This window comes from Pseudochaenichthys georgianus, chromosome 5, assembly GCF_902827115.2.
Source record: "Pseudochaenichthys georgianus chromosome 5, fPseGeo1.2, whole genome shotgun sequence".
In the NCBI taxonomy this organism is placed as follows: Eukaryota; Metazoa; Chordata; class Actinopteri; order Perciformes; family Channichthyidae; genus Pseudochaenichthys; species Pseudochaenichthys georgianus.
The window spans coordinates 13,469,012-13,492,123 of record NC_047507.1 but is presented as its reverse complement, the minus strand read 5'-3'; the positions used below and the strand labels follow the sequence as shown (position 1 = coordinate 13,492,123).

At 41.4% G+C, this 23,112-nt stretch overlaps 2 protein-coding genes across 2 annotated transcripts in view; both read right to left on the bottom strand.

Moving 5' to 3' along the window:
• Window positions 1-22,235, bottom strand: part of cpne5b (copine Vb) — an 85,857-nt gene extending 63,622 nt beyond the window's left edge. Inside the window, exon 1 of the mRNA XM_071203105.1 lies at window positions 22,160-22,235. The gene's annotated coding sequence lies outside the window, so the exon portion shown is untranslated. The remainder of the gene's footprint in view (window positions 1-22,159) is intronic.
• The window catches only part of LOC117446134 (copine-5-like), a 41,133-nt gene extending 18,452 nt beyond the window's left edge, over window positions 1-22,681 (bottom strand). The window contains exon 1 of the mRNA XM_034082143.1: window positions 22,160-22,681. Coding sequence (XP_033938034.1) covers window positions 22,160-22,278 — 119 coding nt within the window. The 5' untranslated portion in view covers window positions 22,279-22,681. The remainder of the gene's footprint in view (window positions 1-22,159) is intronic.
• Window positions 22,682-23,112: the final 431 nt, after the last annotated feature.

Sequence of the window (23,112 nt, the reverse complement as noted above, 5' to 3'; positions counted from 1 at the left end):
AGGATCGCTTTTCACTCATGTCAGGTTTTGTTCTTTTGTTTATTTTGTTGGCTTAAGTTTTTATGAAGTCCTCTTTTTGTTACGTTAGTTTTTTTCCTCCTTGTGTGCGATTTTTGTTATTTCCACCACCTACTCTGTTAAAACCTGTTCAACCATGAGCCTGTTTTTCAGGTCTCTGGCTCGAAAATGACAAATCTTCCCTTCTAAAAGGGCTAAATTAATCTTTGTTCTCAAAGTAATGATAAACCAGTGAGTTGGATGTAGAAAAGTCAGAATCAATATAGATGTTTTTTTATTTTAAAGAAAATTCAGATTGAACATAGTAAAAAAAAAAACTGTAAATTACATTGGTAATGTGCTTAAGAGGTTAAGAGAACATGAACTGTAAAATAAATATAAATGTTTTTATATTTAAGACTTTATTTTTACATTTGGGTTCATCAGTTTGTGTCGAGGTCCTGACATTGTGCATGCATACAATGATGGTGGAAGGTTCCCATTGAGGGTGTTTTCCTGATGCAGAAAAGTCAACTGGTGGGTGTAGATTCATGCGGCACTCAGCTTGACCTATTGCTTGCACTCAATGCAGCACAACTCAAGACTGGAGGTTTTCTGAAGAGGAAGAGGACACGGAACTAGGTATTTATCACTTACAGAACTTAGCATTTAATGTAATGGAGACAGGTGTTGCAAAACCGTTGCACAAGAAAAAAAAAAAGCTATTTCACCGGCATAGCGGAGATATGGAAGAAGATTGATTTCCCTCTGGAGTTTGTGGATACCAAAAGAAGGAGAGAGGATACTGGATTTGTGAAACGACATAATGATGTAGCTATTTAACTGCTGGATGTGTAAAAGAGCATGTGTTTGCTGATAAGTTTAGCATATTCAACTTTAAACATCATGATATTTACTGGATTTGCTCCTGTGGGTATTGTCCACAGTACATGTATAATACCAATGTATACTTGTAAAAGCGCCTCGATGACCTCGAGGCGTGAAGATGGACGGTGTGGCGCAGTGCGCTGTGCAATGATCATCAGATCAAGGGGTGAAACCCGCCGCTGCTGCGTCTGTAAAGCCGGTGGGTCCTTGGGCAAGACCCTTCACCTGAACTTGCTCCTGTGGGTATTGTCCACAGTATCTGACCATTGCATGTATGATGTGCAATGTGTGTATATGTAAAGCGCTTTGAGTCATTGATAATGCGCTATAATAAATGTAAGGAATTATTCAAAATTATGATATGTCAATGACCATAACCATAAAAACACATGAACCTCTTTATTACCTCCACCAGTAATCACAATATTATGTCTGAAATCAGATCCTGTTTTTGACACTATGTATGTGTCTGATGTACACAAAGGAGATATCCACAAACTTCTATACTCCATTATTCTTTAAAGATGTGTTTATGTTGAACAGATCCCAAGGTTATATAACTCTTTCAAATAAATGTTTTAAAGAAATAGCATCACAGTAAAAAGATAAATGAAATCTGTTTTTTATCCACTACAACCCTGAGGTTTTGTTAATATGAGCTTTTCATGCAGAAGGGACAAGCTGTCACTAAGCAAAAGCAGAAAGAGGCCTTTTCCTCAAGGCCATTTAAATTAGGAAGGGTGTAAGAAGAAGACTATACTTACACTCCCGTAAAAGCTTTGCCAGAAACTAAAGGAACAAGACGGTTTGATGGTAGCAGTGGATGACGGAGGAAGGGACAAGTTAATGAGGAATTGGGGGTGAAAACGTGGTAAATAAAACGAGATGTAAGCTTAGAGAGTGAAGTCGTATAGTGGAAGATGTAAAAAGAGGGAGCAGACAGAGGGGAAGGGAGAAACGAGACAATAGGAAGCAATAGAGGAAAGTGTGGAGGTGGTGGAAGGACGGTAATCTGTTTATAGGAGTGGGAGAGGAGCGTTGGGGAAAGCATTATGCAGCACTGCATTATTAAAGCTTCAGTGGCCCTTCATCACTGTCTCATCTTATCGCTGTGTGGTCATTTGTACTTTTATTACTTGGCTGCCTTATTATTTTGCTGAAAACAAAAATTCATAATTATCAGTGACATAAAGTTTATAATAATTGGGAAAAGCTCATATAAAATGAGGTTTTCTAGTACATCTTTCTACGCAGACATGAGCAGCAGCTACTGTCTCATGGCTGAAGTTAAGTTTATCCAGCTCTCCCCAGGTTGGCAAAAAAATGCATCTCAAAATGCATCAGATTGATGCTTTAAAATATGGAATATTCTAAATGTTCTTCCGGGGGAGCATGCCCCCGGACCCCCCTAGAGGGATAATATCCTTCTCACCTTGTTCACCCCTGACCCGTTTTCATGCCTGATTCATAAATAAGCCTCAATCATGTGAGTCCAAACTATAGTACTGGCATTGCTTTAATGTTGGATCGATGGTAGAACCAAGCAGGATCGTTTTTCCCACTAGCTGCTGAATAATTCAGGCCAGGAATTCCTCTAGGGAGATTCCTGCACAGCCTGCCAGACAGACACAGCTTTGCTGCATGGTAGGGAGGCTCGGGATAATCACAAAATTCCCAACAGTATTGATTGTTCCACTCCCCGAGTCAACAAAGGTCAGGTAACGGGCAGCATTACAAATGCCATGGTTCGGACCATTACAACTGCAGCTTATTGGTCACTTGTAGATAGCTTTACCGTCCTTTTGTGAGTTGCAGACTGTAATGTTTCTGCTTCAAAGGTGTCATGTAAAAATGTCTGATGTTCTCAAAAATCTGTTTTTATCTTAAAGGTGAATCAGGAAATTGACTGTTTGTGTTCCTGGATGATTACTTGCTCCCATCTTTTATAATCTGAATGTGCAACAAATAATGTTATTTTTATAAATATATATGAGTCAGCCATCACATTCACTTAGAAGAGATTCTGATCTGAATTTAAGTTCAATAACTTGACTGATTAACCAGAGAGTTGTAATATTGAGCCACACACGTTTAAAGAAGGTTTTTGTTAAACATCTACAATACTGTCCATAATCAACCTCCAATTTGCTATTTTTTCTTGATACATGCACTTAATTAAATGTCTGAAAATGCATGAAATGTTTTTTGGCAGCATTGTATCCAACATCTAAATAAAGGCATTTAAAGTTTTTAATTTGTGTTATTCTACATTTGGACACGTAGATGTCCCTTTTTACTCTAAATGTATATTGGTTGCAGACAACAACAATGCAAATCTGTATCGTTATATTGGCCATGAAAAGAACATCCTGTCAAACCTGAACACTGCGTGCCCCTCCTCGATTGAGTCCTTTCCAGCTCTCTCCTATACATTTATGCTAGAAGTGAACGCAGCAAAATTCTTGAGATGAAAAGCGAAATGTAAGTGAGTCCATACTGTAAAGATAATACCCGAAGAGAAAAAGTTTTGAAACTGTTTCAAAGTAGGCCACTGTAAAATGTGATAGTTTCAGCGAAATGGGTCACTGTCAGATGTCCCTCTCTGCCTGCTGCTAGGACATACTTCTTTAGCTAAAAAGATACTAACTCGCACAAAAACATTGGCTGAAATCTTTCACTCACACTACCAACACATAGACATCTGGAATAAATGTAAAACTGAGAGTCTTCAGCTGTGCAAGGAGCTTTGCGAGGCTGCACTCAGGTACAGTTGTGCTTTGGGCTTAATGCTAATTTCACAATGCTAAGATGCTATGACTATGGATATGATGATATTTAACAGTCATATGCTTTACTTTTCTTATTCTGCTTATTAGCACATAACACAATGTACTTCTATACGGTAGATGATGTTTTGGACTGCTTGAGATTCTGACATTTAACTCGCAAGGGATCGCCAACATTATCCCAATTCATCAAAGGAGTAAATGTCTCTTCATTATTTCAATGTTGCTAAAATTGTTGACAGATATCATTCTGGAACAAACTGGTGGAAGGAGCGCCTGCCACGGCATCCCCAAAGCGACGCTGTTATCATGGCTACAAACGGCAGAAATCCCCAAATGAGTTGCCAAAGTTGCAAAAAAGACTAGTCAAAATAAATACTGGTGATTGTCAAAAAAATATTAATACGGGTTTCAGCCAATACTTACATTTTTGTTGCTAGCATTAAAGTGACGGTGTGGCTCAGTGGATTAGTGCGCTGATCCTCGAATAAGATGATAGCAAGTTCGAGTCCCACTGCAGTCAGCATTTCGTTGTGACACTTCACTCCAAATTGCTCCTGTGGGGATTGCCCACAGTACTGAATAAGTCGCTTTGGATAAAAGTGTCTAACAAATGACATGTCATGTAAAGTTTTACCCTGATGAAAGGACTACATTGTTTTGAGTGGTGACAGAAAAATGTCATTTGTTTAAATACAAATCCTCGTAAATAAATATACGAAACCATAACCAACGCAATCACATCCTTATGAATGCATCCAGGAGAAGACGTTATGCACTGAAACACACACACATCCGTTTTCTATTCCCCCACATGGCATTGGTAGCTCCACAATCAAATCCAGTTATCTCACCCACACACTTTTCACACATCTCCAGCCTCGATGTACCACATGGGACGATCTCGCCCAATCATTCTGTCCTGCACTGGGGGGGGGCACAGAGCCAGAGCTGAAATAGTAACACAGAATGAAAATAGGCAAACTATCTCGCATCTACTCCGAGGAGAGAACTCAATCGTGTCATTCACGACAAGATGCTGACTGGTCAACAGTTTGTAAAACTGGCATTACAAATGAGGCCAGCATCGGACTGCTCATTTATTTCATCACACACAAAACATAATATTAGATTGATTTTATTGCCTGAATGCATTTTGACTTTTTTTGTGGATTGTCAAGAAATCAAGTTTTACATTTTCAGTATGCTTTTGCAAATGACTTTTCTTCTCAATTTACTTTGGTTTGACAAATTAAGCCACTGCAGTGATGACTCAAATGACAACTGTTCTTGGTACACTTGTTGTTAAGGAGCTCAGAGACTTTGTTGATGAACTGCAATGTGTCTGCTCATTGGCTCAGATGCCAATGAGCGAGAAGTACTGGCAAAAACAACCCTTTGGCATTACCTTGAGCAAGATCATTAGCTGAGGAGTTACTTTTTCTGATTTAAAGCACAGCAGACTCAAATTTCCATCCCCATGCCAGAAAATGTTCTTTAATTAAACAGGATATCATTGCACTAAAACATGTGCATGAATAAAATACATTTCTTGATTAACAATCATTGAGTGAATAACTTATGAAACTCTTGAGACAAATGAGCTCCATCATCAGTGAAAAGGGTCCAATCATTATAATTTGTTTTAATTGGTTAAAACAAATGAGTTCATTGCATCCCATTATCATGCATGGCTAGTAGTGTGTGTGGTCTAATGAGGATGAAAAAAGCCTCATCTTTCTGAATGCCAGGTGATGGTAGCTGTCCACAGCTGTGACTCACTTTCCTCAAAAGCTCTGACTGAGAGCAGTTAAGCTCTCATTACTCCATCATATATATATATAGGCTATATATGTGTGTGTACCAGTGGCGGTTCTAGAACATTTTACATGGGGGGGCAAAGGGGAGGCAAGAGGTCATGCCAGGGTGGCATAGGAGGGCGGACAGTACGTGGTATTTTATACTGTATATAACCTATTTATTGTTAATTCATGCCCTAACACAAGTGTTCTTAATGCACAAGAGAAACAAGGTGTTCAGACAAACAATCGGGTGCCCTTTGAGTCCCCCAAGATTACCTCAACCATTTTAAATGAAAGGAAACTACAAAATGTATTTTAAAGCAATGAATTAATGGAACAGGTTGTTTTGCATTACAATGTAAAATTAAATATATATTTTGTTTTAAAAAAAATTGGTTGTCTTAGACAGACATATTTGCATGTCCTCACTAAGCATTATTACATATTAATTTAATATTAAACAAATCAAAATGGCCAATTATCCCAAAATGTTGCTGCTAATATAATCATATGCTTGTCAACTTTAACTGATCAAAAATCAATTCTGAAAAAATACTTGAATTATCTATGAAATTGCAATATTGTCCCTCAGTTTGTTTCAACCCCGTCACGCCATACCATTTATCCATCCATCCATCTTCTCCCGCTTATCCGTGGTCGGGTCGCGGGGGTAGCAGGGGGTAGAGAGCCCCAAACTTTCTTTTCCCTGGCGACATCAACCAGCTCTGACTGAGGGATCCCAAGGTGCTCCCAGGCCAGCGAAGAGATATAATCCCTCCACCTGGTCCTAGGTCTACCCCTTGGTCTCTTCCCAGCTGGACGTGCCTGGAACACCTCCCTAGGGAGGCGCCCAGGTGGCATCCTAACTAGGTGCCCGAACCACCTCAACTGGCTTCTTTCGACGCGAAGGAGGAGCGGCTCAACTCCGAGTCCCTCCCTGATGACCGAACTTCCAGTGGCGACTGGTCATTAGGGGCAGGTGGGGCACAGCCCCACCTAGTGTCAGCAGAAAGTATTACAATAATGATTACAACAAAATGCAAAAAATAAATAAAAAAATAGGCCTATATAAAATATATGTTAAGATCATGTTTAATCATCTGATTCGTCTGTACATTGCTGTGTTAGTATGTGTTCTTCTAATTAGTGTCTACAGTGTGTGCCTATTGAGCTGTTTAGAGCCATGTGGGACAAAACCCGATCCTGCCCCTCCCTCTCTCTGTCTAAGTGAACGGTGACTGCAAAAACTACACTGCGCATGCTCAGAGTATTTTCCTATTTAATATGTGTGGCAAAAAAATAATGACCATAGGGGCAAAGTGCTGCCATCCCCACCATAGTCATCTCACATCATTCAGAGCTGATTGGCTGTAAGTACGTGTGCCGCGAAAAGTGTGGTGTGTGAAGAGGAGGAGAGAGAGCTGCAGTGAGGCGTCCTAGAACCAGGAAGTAAGCTGCGCATGGCTTCCCTCCACAAAAAAGCAACGAGATTTCTCCATAAGATTTTAGAAAATAGCTCAAAATAAGATCTGTGGGAAACAAACCTGTTTTGTTCAGCCGGATAATATCCACATGTCTACCCTACTTTTATCATTTTCGAATCAAAAATCTATTGATTAGATTAGATTTATGATAGACTTTTGAAACTACAAGAAGATAAGGAGGACTTTTACAAAAAAGTAATAGAGATTTTTGTCCAGAAGGATAGGCAAATGGACTTAATCTTCAAGTCAAGGTAAGACTGCAATTTTATTGAAAATGGGATCTTACTAAGAGAGAACAATTCAATATTTAAATGTTAAATTACATTTTGTTGGGTATCCTTCTGTTGAACTGTCTGTTTAAAAGTAATTGAAGCATCAGACAAAAAAAGCTTTTGAAAATAATATTATATTTTGATTTAATATATTTGTAAACCTGAAGAGTCAGTGCCAGTGCCTCACCAGCCATGAACCTCTCTGCAGAAGCTTATATATAGACATCTGAGTTTTTTGTGCTCCACCACTTTTGTACATATAGAAACGCCACTGCGAACTTCTCACCTTATCTCTAAGGGAGACACCAGCCATCCGGCGGAGGAAACCCATCTCGGCCGCTTGTATCCGCGATCTCGTTCTTTCGGTCATGACCCATCCTTCATGACCATAGGTGAGGGTAGGAACGAAAATGGCCCGGTAGACAGAGAGCTTTGCCTTCCGGCTCAGCTCCCTTTTCGTCACAACGGTGCGGTAAAGCGACTGCAATACCGCTCCCGCTGCTCCGATTCTCCGGCCCATCTCACGCTCCATTGATCCCTCACTCGAGAACAAGACCATACCATTTACCCTCCTATTAAAATAATGGATCAGTCCATGTGTGATCTGCATTGAGGGAATTACATCACACAAGTGTCAGTTTCTTCTCTTACCTATATTTCAGTTTTTGTATTTTCAGATTAAGATTGACAAGCTCAACATTTCAACTATGTTGTATGAATTAATAATAGTAAATAATTAGTTTTGCCAAATATTACAATGTTGTAATTTTCCTTGACTTCCATGTGGTGCCATATCTTAGCTAAACAAGGTCTCATGCCTACTTTTTGTCAAAAACTTCAACCCTGTTACATTTTTTCAAGGAAATTCCTAGTAGGCCTAATTATTTATATGTTGTGCCTATGATGTTATGACCAAACATTTTGGTTTCATTTTTCAAAGATATAAAGACCCAAAAGGCACCCGATTCAGAGAATACTCAGAATTCTGCATACTGTAAGTACTTAATTATAATTAAGTACACAAATGACATCACCCATCTCTTCAGAGAGCTACAGGTGACCTGTGCAGCAACACATTTCAATCAATATTTGTCAATACTAAGAGCTGCTAGATTGAGCTGCTGTAATGGAATATGTAAGGAGAATAAGAACATACCATGTGGTCCAGCTGGAGTTTCATCTGCCTCCTGATCCCTGCCTCTGGCCCTCTTTCTGATACTTCATCTTTATTCCTCACATATATTTCTTCTTCTTCACTAATGTCTTCATCTCCTCCTCTTCCTCCTGCTCTGACCCTCCTGGTCTCTTCATCTCCCCCTCTTCCTCCTGCTCTGACCCTCCTGGTCTCTTCATCTCTCTTTTCCTTTTCCTCTTTCTGTTCGTCCTGATCACTTCTCATATGTCTTTTTGTTGTTGTTGAATCACTCCTATACTCTGGCCTGCAAGAGTCTACTTGTGAAAAGCACTGGTACAAATGCTTGTATAACTTTACACGTTAGGGCCATGTAGCCTAGCTAATATGTAGCATATCATAAATATAACATCAGACAGTATTGATCAAGCGCACACGGGCAGCTATGTTTGGATCCAGTTTTTACGGTAACGGATGTATCCTGGTTTCATTGATCTGGCCTCATGGCTGTTGTGTAGTTTACGTGGATTTAATAGTAGGCTACCGCGTAGTTTAGCAAAGTGATCGATCTCCCAGCTAACGCTGTCTGCGTAGTATTTTGTAACGTAACGCCCCAAACAGCGCCCGTCTGTTAAACGCTATCGATTCAAACGGCAGTGTTTTATTAATATTTAGTTTCAAGCTCTCGTCCTTAGTAAAAACAAAACTAGTGGAAAGGGAAATGCTCCCAGGGGAAGCTGATCCATAGGTGCTGGGACAGCTCGCTCCCTCTCTGCAGCGGTGTGAGCCGCGGTCTGTGTGAACGCCGCTCCGCAGTTTAATGCAGGGCCGTAGCTGCGTTTTTAACGGCCCTAAAATTATATTTAAAATGATTCAATTTTAACTAATGTAATGCTTGTTTTGTTGCTTGAGAAGCTTGTGGAAATAGTGTAGGTTTGTTTTAGTACAGTTTTAGGGAAACAAAAGTTAGGGGGGCAGCTGGGGGGGCAAGGCTCTACAGTGGGGGGTGTGTACCGAGGACCAGTGGCGTAGCCAGGAATTATTGTGTGGGTGGGCCTGGAGAAATGTAGGTGGGCCAGGGGGAGACATATTAAGCGTGGGGTCTGAGCTGAAACTTCATTAATGATTTTTTAATGCACTACTAGAACATAAGCATACATTAGCAGTGAAAACAAAAAATATAGGCACGGCGGCCTCAGAATGTGTGTAAAACTGACATCCACATAGGGATGGGTATCGTTAAGGCTTTAACGGTACTACTACTTTTATAGATAGCGCTTATGCTTATGCTCCAGGTTCAGTACCAACCACATCATAAAGTACGCGGACGATACAACAGTGGTGGGACTCATCAGGGACAACAACAAACAGGCCTACATGGGAGGAGGTGAAACATCTGACAGACTGGTGTAACACCAACAACCTGATCCTGAATGTCGATAAAACAAAAGAGATTATTGTCGACTTCAGGAACAAAAAGCACTGTCACCCACCACTCCACATCAACGGCACAGCAGTGAAGACTACAGCCAGCACTAAGTTCCTGGGGGTGCATATCACAAGCAGTCTGACCTGGTCCACTCACACTACATCACTATTTAAGAAGGCACAGCAGCGCCTACACTTCCTGCGCAGGTTGAGAAGAGTACAGCTCCCCCCTCCCATCCTCACCACGTTCTACAGAGGAACCATAGAGAGCGTGCTGATCAGCGGCATCTCCATCTGGTCGAGAGACTGCAACGCAAAAGACCGGAAGTCTCTGCAGAGAGTGGTCAGGACAGCAGAGAAGATCATCAGAGTTTCTCTCCCTCCCATCAGAGACACCGCTCAGAAACGCTGCCTGACAAAAGCCCAGAACATTTTTAAAGACCCCACTCATCCTCACCATGCTCTGTTCTCCCTGCTGCCCTCCAGCAAGAGGTTCCGCAGCATTAAGAGCAAAACAGTCAGATTCTGCAATAGCTTTTTCCCCCATGCCATCAGACTGCTGAACAGCAAGTAGACCAGTAACATAAATATTACATTATTATGTAAAGAGCACATATTTGTTATAGTATGTCTATTTTATTTATATGTATAGTAAGTCTTTATATTTTAAATGCACACTTTATCTTTAATTTTATCAGCACCACGTCACTATTATTTATTTATATGTACAATTTTAGCAAGTTTTTATATTGTCCTGTTCCTGCAGCCAGTACAACGAAATTGCGTTGTAATAGTACACTCTGTGTCTTGTTGAAATGACAATAAAGTATATGTCTTATCGATCCGGTCCTTTAATATTACTTTTATCGGTTATTTTGGAGAAAAAAATAAGGTAAACTAACTTAACAAATTGTGAACAAAACTAACATTGCTTTTTATTTAAATTAATACATAATATTTCACATCAAAAGTAACAACAATGTTTTAACAAATCGTATTAAATAATGTGATGACAGAACTGTAAACAGAATAGCTGAAACTTTAACAAAATAAATAACTCAGTTACCTCTAATCATTAACCCATGTTTGTATAATGTAGTTAACTCGGTGTGTTGCTGCTAGCATACATAACACCTGACGTGGAAACGTTACTCGTGGATGGAGCTACAGAGCTGCTAGAAAGACAGTGGAACCCGGTGCATTCCTCCGTCTGGATGTGGAGCACTTTTGCTAAATGTTTAGACACATTGCTCGTGTTACCGCCCTTAAATACTAAACTCTTATTCCACTTTTGGTAACGAGTATTGTCCCCATCGACACGGCTATAGTTTAACCACACCTCGGAGCGCGTTCTCTCCGCCATCTCCTCCGTGTGTGTGTGTTGCTGCATGTAGCAGCTGCGTGTGTGTAAACTGCCCCGCCCCCTCGCACACAGACGGGGGATAGATCTCTTAAACGGAGTTGGCGACACTTAAACTGCAATGTAATGTTTGTGTAGCAATAATACATACAACATATATCGGGGGCACAGGTTGTTTATCCTTGACAGTCGCACAGTGGGCACACACTGAGTGTTTTCATATTCAGCAAATGTGTACACGCTAAACTGCAGACCTCAAGAAGAAATAATACGTTCATTCACTCACGGCAAAAGTTACTTTACTTACTATAAAAACTCACGGTAAAAAAATGCACTCCCTATTCCATTGTCATGAAGGTGGAATCTAACTATATCCAGAATAAGTTTTATTGGATCCAGGCTAGAAACATGTTTATTTCTGCTGTAAAGTTGGGCATTTTAACATGGGGGTCTATGGGAATTGCTCCTTTTTGCATCCATCCCCTGTCGGCCACTAGATGAACTGCAGTTTGTGGCACTTCCTTCTGGGCTTCCCGGCTCTGCGCTATGAAGTGCTGATTGGCTGTGGGTGGGCCAGACGTGCATGTGGGTGGGCCCAGGCCCACCCGGGCCCACCCACAGCTACGCCGCTGCCGAGGATAGCTGCTTCAACCACTTCACAGTGGAAGCATTTCACTGAGCTAACAGGTGCTCATGCATCAGTGTTGTTCTTCACAACATACTGCTGCTTAGAGTGTTAGTGCAATGCATTTTGTAAGTCTTCCCTTTGATTTTACATGAAGGAAAAAGGGAAACAAAGTATATCTTTGTGATGACTTTGGAAACACCATATACACGATTTGAAAAAGGTGACACTATATTACTGCTGCCGGAAGATATTTTCTTGTGCAATTTCACACATATAACATGTGTTTTGCAGGACAGAGATATTAATCTGTGATTAAGAAATAAATGATGTGGGCGTCTCAAATGTTCCTGAAGTGTCACCTTTTTCTGAAATGTTTGGAAATAGTAATATGCATATCCATAACCCACCACAGTAACACCATTATTACAATAATGATGCCAATGGATGTAAATGTAGCTTTAAGAAATGTGTCTATAAGTCTCTTTATATGTCATAGGAAAAGCTAATAAATGTAGTTTACTCTTAGGTTGTTGGTGATCATCTCTTAATAATAATAATAATAATAATAATAATGGATTACATTTTTTAATTAGAGCGCTTTTACAGGTGCTCAAAGCGCTTTACAATTACATATTACACATATTAGACATGTAAATGTCAATACTGTGGACATTACACACAGGAGCAAATGCGGGTAGAGTGTCTTGCCCAAGGACACATCGGCACAACGACACAATATGAATAGGTATTCTATCTCTATACGCATATTAGCACTGTTTTCTCCACTGACTGCATGTTTAATCCGTGAGCTCCATGATGTTTAGTGCCTGCAGAGATATGGCCTCTTAGCTTGGTTGGCTTTGTCAGCAGCTGCAACTGAAAAGCCAAATAAATCCAATTACTCAATGAAGTAATAAGACTCATCATGGGACAGCAGTTGCTCAGTTTGATAAAATGTTAATCAGGGGGCCCAGACAAGCCAAACACAGCCCCCGGTCAGATGTTAATGATGGTTCTTCCAATTAGATGGTGACTCAGGTGACCCATGTTGCCTCACATCCAGATCTAACATGTGTACACACTCATCAGTCCCCGAACCTGAGGGCAGATTGAGGAACACAGTTTGGCAGACGGGACAGTATGCAAATGTTTACACTTGTTTATCATGGGAAATGTCAACAAATTGCAGTGTTTCTTATTCCACCACATTGCTGCTAGCCAGGATTTGAAAATGAAGGATGATCATGATTATATCAAGTTATGCTTTTTAGTCTTTTTCAAAACATTTTTGATCATGGAAACACCGGTACACTCCTATAGTGACAATATAGCCATAAACGTGGAGCTCTTAACCCTTTCATGCATAGAGGTCACTACAGTGGACAGCTATTCAAAAGGTGTTTTCTTGTATATGCATTGGTTTTTTTGCATAGTTGCACCATCAGCCACTACACAGGACCCTATTGCATCATCCCATACACTGCTACTTAGTAGGACATATACAAATCTATTTGAAAAAACTAGATTAAAAAAAACTAAAGTTCAAATCTTGTTTTTCATGCCCCAAGAGCAATAAAAACATCCTGACTGAGGTTTTCATAATTCATGCATGAAAGGGTTCACAACAAAGTTGGCTGTAACATCTCTGATGGCATGGGGCTTGTAAAAGGCATTACATGTTGATGCCACACTGACATGATAAAACATTGAACAGAAAATGTCAGGCTTATTTTCACAAACAAGAAAACTACTTTGAAGATTGACATTTTAGGATTTAAAAAAAATTAAATAAGGCAAGCAAATGGTAAAAAGATGTCCCATAATGAACAGATTCCATTTTTGGAAAATCACTTCCACCATAAATCTTTGCTAGGATGTATTCTAAAGTGGAGAATAATTTGATGCACATGTTTAGTCTTTGAAAATGAATGTAACTTTTTGAAAAAAAATCCCTATTGTTGTTGTATTTACATTCCCCAGATAAAACTGTTCTTTACTGACAGAGGCTTGAAAGGCAAGCTGAGGCCTCTGCTGCTTCACAGAGGCAACATGTCATGGCTCTTAGTACCAAATAAAAGCCACTGACTGATCCCCAAACTACATTTCGGTTTGACCTTCTAATATATTTAGTGGTCATGTCGTTTTTGGTACACAGAGAGAAATAGGGAGATGGTGTGTTTGCGTGTTTAGTGGTCCAACATTTCCCAAGTCCTATACTAATACATTTGACTTGTCTTCCTATGACTCCTCTGCTCTTGCCAGTCAGCCAGATCGCATGTCAATTAGAGCGCAGAGATCAAAGCCCCATTTCAGCCACTCAGCCTCTAAAGTCAGCATGACAGTGAGCCATCATTAACACATGCAGAGAGCAGTACCCATCTTTCTTTTGGACTTAACATCACTTATGTTCATCCGCTGTCGACCACTGCCTCACCAGGCCTGATTTGAATTCAGCTGGAGTCTCTCAGCCAGGCGGATAAAAGCCGTAAGATACGAGCTGGATATAAGTGTGCAGGATGGGAGCATTTGATGTGTACAGGAATGAGACAGTTCATTCTCAGCAGCAGAGCTAACAGAGCTGATTATAGCCATGGCTCTGTGGAGACGCTGACAACTAAACAGTGCTGCTGTCAGGGCCGGAGGGAATTACTGGGTGTCGGGTAAAGAGTGAGGGATGAAAATCAGAATCTTTATAACAACTTGGTACTGAGAAGAAAATAATAATTATCATTATTATTAGCATGGATGTTGACATTTTGATTTTAAATTCATATGAAACAAGCAAGTAATGGGAAATGTTGCTTTTAAGTGTGAATACAAGTTCTTGACGTGTGTATTTATAATCTTTTCAGCATGCCCACAGTCTACTATTGATTTAACGAAAAGCATTAGTCACAGTCTGTTCATCAGTGTGCAGAAGTTTCAGGAAGAAAGGCATTTGAAGAGGCAAAAAACAGCACTGAACTGTGAAAGATAGTAAATGGGCCTTTTAAATGCTGTTCGCTGTCTGCAAGGCACTCACCCAAGGTGTTAGTAAGTAAGTAAGAGGGTAGAAAATAATTGATTGGTTCTGCCCGGTCAAGAGAATAGAGTGCTTCATGCTGTAAAAGCATCCAAATCTCTTCATGCAAATGTTCCTCACAGACACACCAACACACAATATGCTCACTGCTGATCAATGCCGTCTTACAGGGAGAAACAGAACAAAGAAAAGCTTTTAAGGCAGAAACAACTATTGTGATGCATTTTTTATATACACAGCTGACAAGCCTCACAACAAATGTCAATGTCCCCAAAATAAACCATGTTGTTCAAACCAAACCACCTTAACCCACACTGACTAGTGACCACACCGCTGTCTGCTGACTGGCAGAGCAGATGAGCTGGTTGTGAGCTGCTATCACCAGATCAGATGCATGAGTGCTGTTGATCCTTGATGCTGCTCCAGATTAACAGCACTGCAGCGGGAACCTTGAGTTGAAAAAGGTTGAAGATCTCTGTGGCCCCAACAAGAACAAAAAATCCTATAAGCGAAGTCTGTTCCACTAAAAAATGTAATGCATAAACCATAAGCAGATGATCTCCACTGCTGGAGGTGTGTGTGTGTGTGTGTGTGTGTGTGTGTGTGTGTGTGTGTGTGTGTGTGTGTGTGTGTGTGTGTGTGTGTGTGTGTGTGTGTGTGTGTGTGTGTGTGTGTGTGTGTGTGTGTGTGTGTGTGTGTGTGTGTGTGTGTGTGTGTGTGTGTGTGTGTGTGTGTGTGTGTGTGTGTGTGTGTGTGTGTGTGTGTGTGTGTGTGTGTGTGTGTGTGTGTGTGTGTGTGTGTGTGTGTGTGTGTGTGAGAGGCCAGTAGTCATAGGGGAGATGGTGGTATGGTTGTACTAAGCTTGAGGCCAAACTGCACATCATGTCTGCCTCTCTTTGGGTATTCGAGGGTTTTTGTTTTGGAATTATTTTAAGATGTTTTTCTTTACGGCGAACATTCTGCCAGTTCTTCTCTGTAATGTGATTTATTTTGTTAATACAACATTCAAACTCTATCTTGCAATACATCAAATCTGTTTACTTTATTTCTATGTCGTGCATTAGATCACATACACAGGTGATGATATTTAGTAGAACTTGAGAAAAAAATCTTCTTCATAAATACTTGTACCTGAGGGCTTTTTTTGTCCTTTCTATCAGACAGTAGGTGTGAAAGCACATTGAGGTTTTAAATGTAATTACCCAACATGTAATAGATTTCTACTGTAACCTGCGGGCTGCTATCTGAAGCAATACAAATTATAATTCAGTGTTATCAACAAACCACAGTATATAGAAGTGTCATTTCAGTTCTGCATCCCTCCAACACATTTTAAAAGATCCTCATTCTTCTCATTACTGCAACATTGACAGAAATGTTGCATCGCATTAATGACGGAGGCTCACCTGCAGCTCCCGTCCTGTCAGTGACAGTAATGCTAATCATACGCCATGAGCAGGAATTACAATCATGATATCTTTGTCTGTAGGTTTCCTTTCTAACATGCAAGTCCCTCATTTGCATTTCTTCATGAATTCACTTCTCTGTCCTCCAGTTTCTGTGCGATGATGAACATGACCACCTCCATATGTTGCTCATCTCAGTTCTCATGTATCTGCTCTCGCCATCCACACTATGTGTCCTCTCGTGTTGCCTCTATCTCTCTCCCCATACCTAATGTTCTCTAACCAGCTTAAGTCGGTTGGCTGTGTGCTCTCAGGCAGTGTGCCCAGTTGTTGTGCCACAAAATGACTGACAGCATGCGGGAGTGAGAGGAGAGGACAGAGGCCTATCTCACTTTTGGTGGTGGTGTGTCGTGCGCAACAGAAGTGTGTCACAGTCTGAGCTCATGTTTTATACACCACATTGTTCATATGGTTCATTTCGCTTCGATGATGCTCCTAGTGCAGTACATGTGCACACCAAAAGTGCTCCAACCTAAAGAGAGCATGGGAAATCAGAGTGATGCCAAGCCGTAGCGTCGGATCTCCCGAGGGCTTTTCCACACTGAGAGCTGCTTTCATATCTGTCCCAGATTCGCAGAGGGAACCATCAGATGTGGAAACCGGGGTCCTCATCAGCATAAAGCGGTATGCATCCAGACATTTAGCAGAGGAATGGAATCATAGAAACACATGCAATGCAATGCCGTGCACTCGGGAATCAAGATGAGAAATCCCCGCTTCTAAAGAGCTGTGCACTACAGGAGTAGCAACATTATATCACTCCCACAAGCTACCAGTTATTAATATCCAGCCGATACAAGACCTATATTTAATCCATTGAAAATCTATGCTTCACTTTCGAGACTAGGACAATCCTTTAATGATTTAATTCGATCTCTGTGCTCAGACTTCAGTCGATGTGACCTTCGACCCAAAGCTTGTCGACAATCACATCTCCCCCTTCCTGACTCATTTGTGTCCCATCAGCCCCTTGCACACATAGTAGGCCAAGATGTATACAACCAGTGAGGGCTCTCAGATGTTGCTTTTTCATCTGCTTTCATATATAGCTGAAAATATATTGCAATGCAAACTCACTCTGCACTCACACATTCGGATCATTCGACTTATTGACTTTCAAGGACCAGCTCTAGAAACAGCAGAAATATAACCTAGTCTATAGTCGGGTTCAAGTCTTGAATTCAGGTCCTGGGTTCGACTTATTTTCCTCCCAGGGATCAATAAAGTACTTCTGATTGTAATTCGGTAGTCCAAGGCGGGTTCATTTAGGTCAGGTCTGAAAGGAACGGCTATTAGGAGCTCCGAGTTACAAAGTCTACAGTTATGTTGAAATGAAATTGAATTATTTGCTTTAGAAACTCAGAAATATGTTTGCTTTGAATTCTTGGATTCCTCGCATTGGCTGTGCGGGCTGCAGCCCGCAGTAATGCTGGGTGGATTCATTGCTTATCATTATGGCTCTCAGCAGCTGGTGCTCATACTGACTGAATACTCTTAACAGTCTATCCTCAGCTGACTGGAGAGACTCAAAAATGGCTTTAGGCAACTTTAGACACATAAGTACTTCTTTGTGAAGATCAGACTTTCTTCTGAAAAGCAACAGATGAAAAGACTGGGATATGAAACGAATTTCAGATGTTTCACAATCAAATGACGGTGATACATTTATGAGATGTTGTTATGACCTGGCTCAAAAGGCCACAACAAAGAGGAGACACACCATATCCACGTTTAACAAAAGATGTTTATTTAAGCAAAACATTCAAATCAACCAAATGAATCAAGTGCAAAGCAAGTAACGCATGAGATGTTGATGTCAGTGGTATCATCAGTAGTGTAAATGCAGGGTGAGGATTGTATGGAGATGTGTGAGAGTGTTGAAGTGCACAAAGTGAAGCAACTGAAGGAACTCATAGCATACTCAACAAAACCGGGGTGCCGGCAGGGAGAAGCAGAGGGAGAACAGAGAGGAGCAGAGAGGCTTTAAAATAGCGGCAGGGCACCAGACCCAGGTGCCCTGAGTTACTGCAATCAAGCTGCTGGATGCAGCACAGCCACACCCTCTCAAGATGAACCCACAGGGGCATCACAGATGTATTTTCAATTGAATTACATGTTTGAATACACTAGAAGAATTGGCCATGGTAGGTTCTGCCATAGACTGGTCACTATAAGAATTTGATCAATCTGTAGAGTCTAGATGAGCCGCATGCATGAACTACTCAATCCCCATTCAAGTCAGCACGGGCTGACAGAATGACTCTGTGGTGCCTGTAGAATATGTTATATGCAATCTACCTTTAACAACGTCACCCTATCTGATAACAAATAATTGTATAATGTAAACTGTAATTAATTTTAGGATTTCTTTAGGCTTTTGTCTTGGGAAGAATAGTCTTTTAACTGTAAATTAAGCATTATTACACCCTTTCAGAGATATTGAACAAAGGGCTGTTGTTTGGCTGTGGGGCTGTAGGATCTACACCCACACTTTCCTGTACTCTTGCCAATTGTACCCCTGTCCCTTCATTTCTCCCCAGGAAGCAGACGTTTGACTGACAAGCCCCCTGGGAGTGTAAACACCAATTTAAGAAAAACACAGATTGGTCCCACATCCTCCTCTTTCTTTTCTTTTTTTATTTATTTATTTTCTGAGAGAACTCGTGAAGGACAAGCTTTCCGACAAAACAAATGGTCTGGAAACGTCTCATCAACCATACTGAGAGATGTTAACACGGTGACAGACGTTTCCCAAGGACTGACTGCTCATATACAAAGTGTGGTTGAGGCGTGGCTAAACCTTTGTGAAGGTTCTGATCATAAAGTTTAATTTACTGCATTAGCATTGAACAGGTTGCTGCAGCTACAAATGAACGAGGCACTATTTGCAGCATTCTGCTACCAAATACGTCATTTTCTTCCCCACCCTGAATGAAAAGCAAACCTATTCTTATCATTCCCCCCTCTCATTTTACGGATCCAGCTCCCACCCACTCCTCCCCATTTGTCATTGGCCCTGATAATAATCCGTTGTCAAAAGCAGGGGGTGTATTCTGTAATAAGGGGTATTAACCCCAGAGGGAACAGCTATTATCGCGGTTCGGAGGTTTTAGAGCAAGCATGTACATGAGGAGAATAGAAAAGAAGAGCCAACCGACAGCACCTTTTCTTGAAAACGACTGACTCACACAACATCTGTACAAAGGATTTGGAGGGTTTGTAAATGTTTGAATGTGACAAAACAATGTTGATGTACTCTGCTTTAGGAGGAGCTGAATAAGTGGTTATACATTTAAATATTTAACACCACAGGTGTTGCAGTTTTCAGATAAAAATTTGAGGCTCAGTTATGGGAAGATCCTGGAAAATCTTTAAAGCTAATTTACTGGCCAAAGTCATGTGTGCATCAAATGTTAACTTATTTATGAAGCACTCTCTGCATGTATTGCTTGTTGTCTGGCTCTTATTCTCACTCATCTCATTATTTCCATCACACACACACACACACACACACACACACACACACACACACACACACACACACACACACACACACACACACACACACACACACACACACACACACACACACACACACACACACACACACACACACACACAAGCAAAGCAGCAGTGAAGCAGCAGGAAAAAGCTCTTGTCATTAAAGGTGGGGTAGGTAAGGAACCGGCTCGAGTGCACTAACATTTGAAAGTACACAGCCGAAAAGAATCCGCCCCTTCCTTCAGACTTCCTTACAGAGCACCTCCTCCAACACACATGAACGCGCACATGACGTCAGCAGACGGGCGAAAGTGGCCACCTGTTGCTGGCGAGTCATTGAAGTACTGCTGCAATGCACGCCCAATGAGGGCACGAGATACATTTGTGCGTGCACGAGATGGAAGGCTGACAGACAGGGCGGCAATCCCTGTTGTACTTTTTACAGCACTACGGCTTCCACAGATGACATTTTTTATGGATTTTTTGTCAAAGCACTTAAGATATTCATTGCTATCGGGATGTTAAGAGCATTCCATGGAATATAACAAAAAGTGTATTTCGAGCCGGTTTCTGAAACTTACCTACCCCACCTTTAATGATTTCTTCTTCCCAAAATCCTCTTCTTTCTGTTATAGGAGTCCTCTGCACCATTACTCTGCCAGTCTCCTTCTTTTTCCAACTCACATCAGCACATAATTACCAACAATCTCATGCACATGTCTGATAAATAATTTGCATAAATGCAAGGAGTTGTCAGAAGAGTACTTATCATTTACCTGAATGGTGCTTAATTGCACATCACTGAGGCATGTAAGCTCAATAGCCTCATCATTAAATGCTGACAAATTCAACATCCCAAACCATGCAGGGCTTCGACTGGTGTATGCACACACTTTGCTCTCCACCCTCTCTGCCTGAAACTAAACTGTTTTTCCACTATCGCCCACAATATCCTTCTCAACACAAACGAGCAAATGCTTTTTCATTCAGTAAATTAAAACGCACTCATCTCCAGTGTTTGTGCTTTTTTTTTTACCCTGAGCTTAGAGATGTGGCAGCGAGCTTCTCTGAGCAGCAGATAGCCCATCAATAATGCACACACAGCTTGGTATAGCTCAAACTCAGTCTGCTTCGATGGCTCACCAACCCAAAACCCAGCATCAAAGACCAGAGAGATGTGAGCATGTGTGTGTGTGTGTGTGTGTGTGTGTGTGTGTGTGTGTGCGTGCGTGCGTGCGTGCGTGCGTGCGTGCGTGCGTGCGTGTGTGTGTGTGTGTGTGAGAGAGAGAGAGAGAGAGAATATTGCAAACACATGCCAGCAGGAGATTGTAAATCTGAGAGACCTTGAAAGCTTTGACTTAATGGGAAGAGGAGTGACTTCTCTCTGAGCAAGCTACTTTCTGAAAGAGAAATACCTCAAAATAAAAATTAAAAAAGATCTGATGAAGATTAGGGCCAGGGACATGGAAACTGTGTGAATCTAATGTCAACATTTCAATCTTCAACATTCAGTTCTTTATAAAGAAGAGAGAGGAGATGCAGGTGCTGAAACAGCCGAGGTGACATACATCATTGCACATATTCTATCTCCTTGGATCTTTAGCACATCCCCTGTTCAATATTTGTGAACATTTTGCACACAGCTATGCAGCTCAGAACATTAAAAAAAAATGTAAGGTTTGTTTTATTCTTGTTTGTTCTTGACTTTTTTAGTATTGGTACATTTTTGTTTTCACCAAAGACTAAGGTAAACAATCATTGTCAGTGAAAACCTACGGTACCTGGAGAAAAAAAAACACATTCTATTTCTAGGGCACCACTATCCATGCAGATAAACCCTCAGCCAGGTGCAGATTCCTAGATTTTGACTTGTAGAGTGACTATTAGTACAGCACATGCAGAAAGGGCGGTGTGCTAGTGTCACCCAACAGTAGCAGAGATTTTATTCTTAACTGTATTGCAGTAAAGAGCTTGTCTCGTTGTGCACATACCTGTCCTTTGCATGTTAAACGCCAGCTATCACTAATGTGAAGTTCTGCAAATCTCCAGAACTCTAACCGCTGGTATGGGACACGTCGAACAGTTTAGAGGTGCTTTTAACTTTGTGTTCTACCAGAAATACACACAAATCAATCAAGTAATATACAAAAGAAGACTTGGTATAAACAATGGTCAACACATGTATTGTTAAACTAAACCATGCAGAGTGGCAGCCCTTGTCCCCACCCAAAACCGGTAATTCATTACAACGGGTGCGTAATGAACAAGTTGTCTCTATTTATCACACATAATTTACAGAATCCCACAGGAAGGGTGGGGCGTTGTCACAACTTTTCTACCACACATTCCTCTCAACGAACTTTCCTCTCCTCACTGCGGACGCCTTAACTCACCTGCAGGAGACGGTGATTTCTACTTTGGTGGCGGGGATGTTGCCGGTGATCGGGTCGAAGTCGTACACCGAAGACATGTCATCTAATTTGTCCGTAACGTCTCCTTCCATCATCTCCATGGCCAGTGATCGTGGCGGCTCGGGTCTGATCCGCGAGCCGCACAGCTTGGTCCTGACGGAGCTTGTGGACTCTCCGGTGACTCCGGAGACCAGATCGGAGACCAGACGGCCTCCGGTCCGAGCGGGTGAGGCAGCCACTTCACAAATGTTGAGGCTGTTGAGGCTGATTGAGTTGAAACACTCAACAAAGCAGAGACGCACTTAACTGTCCGCATGCAGCGTAAATAAAATGTTTTTTTTCTTCTTCTTTTTTTTTTTTTTACGAGGGGCAGTATCTGAGATTACTGTTGTGCCCTCACTGAGCGGCTGCACGTCACATGGAGAGGTGGACTCCTCTCTGCGCTCTGTCTTCAGTCAGTGCGCACAGCAGAGCGTGCAGAGAGAAGGCTAGATACTCTCAAACACACCCAGCCTCCTCCTCCTCCTCCTCCTCCTCCCACACGGAATAACACTCAAAAGCTGGCAACCCTGCCCATGCCCCGGTGCTCCCGCTGCTGTGTGCTCTGACAATGAGTGTGAGCGAGAGTGTCATGATAATTTAATTACGCACTTGTGCGTTTTTAATATTGAAGACTCTTTGGAGGTTTGATGTATAGTGTAAAAACCGGTCAAAACCATTCAATAAAGATCAGCTTGCAAAAGCTAGTGATTGGGACCCCCCAACAGGTCGCAGGATAAGGGGTCTGGAGGTGGTTTATGATAAAGGAATATATGGATTCAGTTTATTTCTTAAAACTCAACTTGTATCCAGAATATATTTAGATGGTATTCACCTCCTCAGCCAAGGGAGTAAAAGACTATCCTCCAGTGGGCACAGCTTTGTTTCAATGGATG